The sequence below is a fragment of the Meleagris gallopavo genome, chromosome 7 (assembly GCF_000146605.3).
Source record: "Meleagris gallopavo isolate NT-WF06-2002-E0010 breed Aviagen turkey brand Nicholas breeding stock chromosome 7, Turkey_5.1, whole genome shotgun sequence".
NCBI lineage: Eukaryota > Metazoa > Chordata > Aves > Galliformes > Phasianidae > Meleagris > Meleagris gallopavo.
This window is the reverse complement of record NC_015017.2, coordinates 20741420-20748743: the sequence shown is the minus strand read 5'-3', so window position 1 is coordinate 20748743 and position 7324 is coordinate 20741420. Positions and strand designations below refer to the sequence as shown.

Sequence of the window (7324 nt, the reverse complement as noted above, 5' to 3'; positions counted from 1 at the left end):
AAGCTTATGAAAAAGCTGAAGATGGAGAGTGCATAAAAACATTTAAGTAAAAACATTTTGAACAAAAGAACTAAATCAAAGTTTTTAGGGAAAAAGTTAACAATATCACAACTTCTCTCCCTATACCTTACAAGTCTGCAGTGGTTTGAGTTGCGGCTCGAATCAAACTACAGGCAAGAACCAATTTCATACGTAATAGTATGTAAAAACATATGGCTTAGCTCCTAATTTATCTCTTCATTTTAACACCGCTTAATAATAATTAGATTATTTAACTTACTCTACATTCTTTGTCCATTCTGGAAGTTTTCTCCATGTCATGAATACACAGTTTGTCAAAATTGTGAGCATAATGAGCATGCTGAACAACGTTGACTGTAGTTAAGGAACATGCACATACAACAATTTGCATCACACAAAACACATGGAACTGACCAGGCTACAGAACATTGACAACATACATGATGATACAAATCAGTTTAGTATCAGTAACAACATCATATGTAATGCAAAGATGTTTCATATTAATGATTGCTATATCACCATTTCTATGAGCTAGCTTTGTTCGTTCTGAGACAAAGAATTAAAGGCAGGAACACATTAAAATACTAAAATAAGAATTATAAAATATTTCAAAAGATCAGCAATTTAAAAAAAAAACAATTGAAAAGGATATGAATGAACTAAAATCTTAATAGCTACTCTTCTAATAACATTGAAAGGAGATAAAAGGTACAAGGCAGATGTGGCACTGAACCTGAAGATTGTCTTCCCTTTATTCAATACTATAAATGTCTTTAAAAAGAAAGAGGGAGAGGGGAGAGAAAAATAGGAAATTAGGGACACAAAATTCTGCATTTCAATATTTTCCAGGAAATATAAATAAGTGAAAAATACAACAAAAAAATCATCCTTTTAAAACATTAAAAATGCATTCAACTATATTACTTGCATTTCAAATCAATCAGTGCAAAACACAGCACACAGTTAACCATTTTTTGACACTTAACAGCAACTGTTTAATCACTTCAGCACCTTTAAAACTGCTTCTGAGATTATATATCCTGGGCTTTTAAAGGCTTTACTGCCTATTTTGTGCACAGTTATTTCTAGTACCATTAACTCAACCATTTTTGATTTGGACTAGAAAACAATCAAACTACGCTCTAATGGAAACTTAAGTCGACCTATATTTTATTATTATTCTCCCAAAAGGCAAATATCTGCTAATAAACAGGTTTAACACTGAAACTTCCTGTTTTCTGTACTAGATAAATATTGCATTAACTGAGTTGCTTTTTACAAAAATATAAATTAGTCTCCTCAGCTGTATCTCAGTACGGAATATACTGCTTTGAAATCCCAGGAACAGAATAACCAGACAGAGAAGTTGTTTTCAAATGCTTCAGCATTGCATCAGATTTCAAGAGATTAAATACATCTAATTGTATTCATAATCCACTAGCTCAAAACATCATCAACAGACAATGAAATTTGAAGTTATTTCCAAAAAACAACCAACCAACCTACAAACAGCGCCTTCCCTAGGACTCCCAACTACCTCCAAACAACAGCATTTACCATTTTATAGTTCAATAGGTGTATTCTAATTAGAATATTAATAAATGCTTACTTTTTTATTGATATAATATGGATCCAAGTCCTCCAGGGGCTCAGATACCATTTCTGGAGGAATATCACCATAAATAAATGGCAGTGTCTTTCCCGCCTCCAAGTCATTATTTGGTGTTGGCTGAACTTCTTCATGACCACCATCATCTTTACGCTCATCTTTATCACGATTAGACTTTTCATCAGCAATACGTTTTTCAATAGCTGCAAGAGACTCTTTGGTGAAATAGAAGAAGCAGTCAGATCCTGGTGGTACCAGCATTGCCTGTGCCATCTTTTCATTCTGTAAACTTTAAATACTTTTAGGCTCTTGTGCAAGAAGATCCTAGAAGAATGTGAGGGAAAAACAAACAAAAGAAAATAGAGTGAAACAGCAACAAAAATCACCAAATATAAGTTTTCAGGCATCATTGTCACCTGCCTCTTTTCTATTCCTAAAGTGCTGTACAAGGATAATAGAAAATTAGCTACTTTAGCTTTTGTAAAGGAACAACATGGCAAATAGATGAAGTTTAGGATATAAAAAAAAGACAAAAGGAGAAGAAATCATCACACTTGCATGGAATTTATCTGTCATCTCAGGTTAATACAAATATCATTAAAAAAGGAAAAATAACATTTTCTCTTTCACTAGCCTCAACATGAAAGCTAAACCACACCTCATCATGAAAATTTTTAAGAAGCGTGCTCTTTAACATGCAAGCACTGAAGAGAGCAGTTACCAGTTCCAACACACAGATTTATAAAAAAAAGCTTGGCTGGTATCTCTGTAATTGCACTTGCAATATATATTATGAAAAAAAAAAAAACAAAACCACGTCCTTGCTATACCCTGAATTTCTCATGGAAACACTACTCCATCTGGTGGTTTACATCATACTTGGTAAACTACTGTTTATGCTACTTTATTAGACAGATAAACATAAATTTATACTATATTTAAAGCCATATGCACAAACAGAAAGCAACTGGACTGAGGTTTAGTTCTTCCCTCCATGGATTTCCTAACTTGCATCTTCTTTATTTTCAGCATTAACTTTGGTAGTGTTATGCTCCTTAATTAAGAAAGTACTAAGGGATGAAGGGTTTTAGATAAAAAAACAAACAAACAAAAAAAGCAGACTATAGAAAGTCACAGTGCTCTCTCTTCGGCTAAATAGATTTTCAAAAAACCTACAATAATACACTTATTATATTACAACAAACAATACATTTTCAATAGATTACTTTTCTCTAGCTTCCTATTTTCTACAGTGAGTACATTAATACCCATGAGTGCAATTATTTCAGGATGAACTGATTTTCTAAACGGAAACAAAATGGAATCAAGTCCCCCTTGGTGACATTCATCACTGCTGTAGTCTTTGTCAACACTTCAACAAAATTAAGAAATTGCAGTGGGTTGATCTTCGCTGACTACCAGGTGATCAGCTAGTTGCTCCCTTTTGATGAGGTGGAGAAAAAAAGGAGTGGGGGAGTAAGGGGGTGGGTAAGCTCATAACAGCAGGCTCTCCACATAATGTTCCTATGGAGGACATCCACCTGCTCCTGCATGCGCCTCTGCTGATGAGGTGCAAAAGATTCACCATTCTCAAACTCAAAGGTCTTTGACTGCTGTTTGACCTCTTCCAGTGAAGAGGTCACTCTTCACCTCTTCCCAAATCCTCCAGTGAAACCTTCCCAAATCCCTAGCACTTATGCTACTGAAGACCTGCCCTGCAATCTTTTGATTGAAACTAGCTGTATCTCAAATGGAATTTTTTCTTCAGAAGCTGGATGATGTCTGTGGCTTCAAATACTCAGGGAATATCCTCCTATGCACCAGTGAAAAAGGCAAGATCTCTTTCACAGAACTAGAAGTAATGCTATTGTTATATGATACATTTAGTTCCTTTTTTTTTGTTGTTGTTGTTTTTTTAGTTTACACCTCTGTTATTTATTGAAATAAAACTTCCTATATGGAACTTCCTCTATATTATATCAATACTACACGTGTTGTAATAGATCCTGAGGACTGCAATGATGTACCGTTTACTTTTTCTACATTGAGAAATGAAAACTGTAGTTAATACTGTATATATACCAGTCTACCGTGCCTGAAAAATGAAGGGGCTTCCTTGGTAGGTTAAGAAATATTTATGCAACTTTGTTATGATGATTCTCTTCAAAAGCAAAGGAAAAAAACAAACAGGAAGAAAAAAATATTTAAGCAGAAAAAGGAGAAACTTGTAGAGTAAAACAGGTTATCTACCGTAACATCCAGCCAGCTATTTGGATATATTCTTATAACAATCCTTTAAAAAGATGTTTCTACTAAATGTTATGAATGCAGGCTCAGAAGGTTGAGTATGACCACAGAAGTTAGTTTTTACTGAACTTGTGCAGGAAAAATGTCACTAACGTATATTTGTCTATGTATTTAGGCTAAATTTACTCTTTACAAGCCTATAATATGTAAAACTAAAAGTTCAAGACTGCTTGTTTTATCAAATACCAATATAGCCTTATGGCAGTTTTTCTGATTTGTTACTGACGTTGTCAGACTGAAAACCACTCTTTCTTCTGGAAGGAAGGCTGGATGTGGCTCTGGGCAGCCTGCTCTAGTGGTTGGCAACCCTGCCCATGGCAGGGAGGTTGAAACCAGAAGATTATTGTGATCCTTTTCAACCCAGGCCATTCTATGATTCTATTATGCTTGCATGCTGATATTCCAGTGGTTCATTCAGCAGTGCTTAACCAGTATCCTCGTGGTTAACATAAACTCCAGCATATCTCTCTAGTGACACCAAAGTCAAAGACTGAAGCACATCCCTTTTTAACATAAAGAAGGGTATTTTTTAACATATGACAGCAAACTTTTTTATTAGCAATTTGTCCTAGCAGTCTAATCACAACACAGGCTTGGAAAAAACACCCTCACCCATGTTATACACATCTGGAGTTACAGTTCAGTGGCCCTATTTTCTCATCATGACTTGATCATGGATTGATTTCATGATTTAAATGTTCTCTTATTTTTTCTGCAACCTTGAGGGCTACTCTACCCACAAAGAGGTAATAAATGAAATGAAATGAAAAAAAGAACAAATCTGAGTTCTGGGGAAAAACAAACAAAACAAAAAAGGAAAGAAGAAGAAAGAGAAAACCAGCTTTTCCTTACTCAAACCTCCACTCTCCACAAAGGAAAAAGAAAAAAGCTACCAGTGGGAAAAAAAATTGTTTTTTCAGCTTACCATTAATGACTATGCTTCTAATATAGCATGGCTCTATTGGGCATGTAAACCTGACTGGAAGTTCTCTCAGCACATGGGATAGAAAAAGCATAATACAAATGAAGTATTAAAGACAACTGCATATTACTGTCTGTCTAGAGTCACAGCACTAGAAGAAATGTCTCTGGTTGAGGAACTATCCAATGACATCACTATATGAATGCTAACAACATAATTCTAAAGGAATATGGTTGAATGAGAAAAAAAAAAATAAATGATCTTTGGAAACACAGGTTTAATACAAATAAGAAAAAAGCATCATGGTTACTCTTATGTTATTTTAGAGACACTACCGACACTTATTACTCTTCTCCTGCAATATATTCCTCATCAAGTTAAATTTAAGCCTAGTCCTACATTATTTTACATGCCGAAGTTTGAAATTTTGAGTCCAAACTCACTGGACTAAAAGAGAAGCATGAATAGATTGTTTATATTTTCAGTAGGCATTTAAAAAATGTTTAACATCTATAAAGATAGCATTCAAACTTGCATGCAAACCATACAGCATATAAATGTCAGAATCAGGGAAATGCATTTCCCACACAGACAAAGGATAAACATCTTCATTTTTTTTCCCCAGAGTTCAAAACAACACATCTGCTCATACTACTCTATATTCCATAAAACAACAATGGATTTTCACAGTACTATTTTCAATGTTCTCTGAATCTTATTGCTCATTACTCTGATACGCATCACAGTGCTACTTAAATTAAAACAAACCAAATACAGTATACTAAAGAAGGCTGGCTACATTACTAAGTCTCAATAACCACGTAAATCTCATAAGTAAATTAAGGGTTAGGGTTAGTGAAAAAGAAAATTAATTACAAATAAGAAGCTGCTACCATGATAGTCTGGTGATGATGTACACTGAAATTCAATTTGGCAAACGATCAAACTTGATGAGTCATCAGCAAACCGACATACATGTTTTTTGTTGCGCTCTTTGTTTTGTGCATCTGTGTACATGAAAGAATGTTTTTTCCAGGTTGACCACCTGTGTAAATTGTAACTTACATTATTAACTACTATATTTTTGTACACCATAATGCAGACTTGAGACTGTCACAGTTGCTAAAGAAAGGAAACTATTTTAAAATCTATTTTAAATCTTCAGTATTGTTCTCAGTCAGCAAAACAAGAAGCTGGCTATAATACAAACCCAGAAATTTATTAGGAAAATGGTTTAATCTAGAAAGCAACAGCTCTAATCAGCAATTAAAAATCTAGTATCCTTCCTTCTCAAAGAATTTCCTGTGCAGACACTAATAGTACATATACTATTCATCCATTTATGACCCTAAGCATCAAGAACTGAAACATTTTTGAATTATTAATAGTTCTCAGCCTGAATAAATTAAACCTTTTGCACATTTCATCTTTTGTTCTCCTAGCAGATTATTGTGACACTGCAATAAGAGTAACTTGGACAACTCGTATTAAACAAAACAATTTGCCATGCCCTTCATTTACAAGTTGTTTTTTTTCCCTGCAGCTTTTTCATGAGATTAATCTCAAAGACTCTGTAAACAAACACCTTCTGAAGACAGACTGAACTTCTGGGAAGTTCTAGCAATTCAACTTCTGACATGCAACTCACCCTTACGCATCCTGTATTTTTCCCAAAATTATTCCAAACTATCTGTTTTCAATTCAAGAATTCCCAATTCACTGTGTAAGTTTATAGTAACAATTAGAAAATATCTGAAAAATATTAATATCGCAAGAGTGAAAAATGCTAAAATGGTAAAGAATGTTACCCTCTATGTTTTTAGAATCTGCAACTACTTAGGGAAGCTGATTGACCTCTTTTCTTAATTTCTGAAAGTGTTCAAGTACAGATCTAGAAAATGGAGTCCTCACAGACAAGAATTCCAATCACTGATGTATCAAACAGTAAATCTTCAACAGAGCCAACACACAGCAAATGCAAAACCGAAATTGTTTATTGTTAGCAATATAAAGAAAACCACTGAAAAACATGACTTGCTCTGTCAGAAACATGAGATGCACACATTTTTATTCTAACAACTACAACGTTCTTGTCACTCACATGCATGACTGCTGTAATTTTATTTCCGAAATACAGACTTTTTACAGCTTTTGCATCTGTGTTACTTTGTAAGACAGATGTGCTTTTGCAAATCCTGGTGTTCTATCTTGCAAAGTCAGTTGACCAGTTTGCTGTTGTGTTTATGAATTATCACTACAGCAGTCCATAAAGCGGTATAATGGGACTTTATCAGTGCTTTGCATTGAAAACCACATAAAGGGTGCTGAGTGACCTTTGCCCCAAAAGACTTCTTTTATGAGAATGAAGACATCAAGACATTTACATTACGAACTTTACCTTTATCATTTTTAATCAATTTTCTATTTCTCAATAAAGACAACCATCAAAGTTTTAAATACAA

The 7324-nt window shown here is 34.2% G+C and overlaps 1 protein-coding gene across 1 annotated transcript; it reads right to left on the bottom strand.

The window, feature by feature from the left end:
• Positions 1–41: 41 nt before the first annotated feature.
• LOC104911712 (sodium channel protein type 1 subunit alpha-like) lies at positions 42–1956 on the bottom strand. The gene is made up of 3 exons (XM_031554328.1): positions 1634–1956; positions 677–795; positions 42–370 (listed from the first exon to the last, which is right to left on the bottom strand). The coding sequence occupies exons 1-3, from the start codon at positions 1904–1906 to the stop codon at positions 277–279; spliced, it is 486 nt and encodes a 161-aa protein (XP_031410188.1). The 5' UTR covers positions 1907–1956; the 3' UTR covers positions 42–276.
• Between the last annotated feature and the right edge of the window lie 5368 nt (positions 1957–7324).

Coding starts and splice junctions, on each gene's coding strand:
- LOC104911712 (XM_031554328.1), bottom strand. CDS start 1,906: ATGGCACAGGCAATGCTGGTACCACCAGGATCTGACTGCTTCTTCTAT. Junction 796..1,633: donor CATATTATATCAATAAAAAA/GTAAGCATTTAT, acceptor TTCTTTTTAAAG/ACATTTATAGTATTGAATAA. Junction 371..676: donor ATTAAGATTTTAGTTCATTC/ATATCCTTTTCA, acceptor ACTACAGTCAAC/GTTGTTCAGCATGCTCATTA.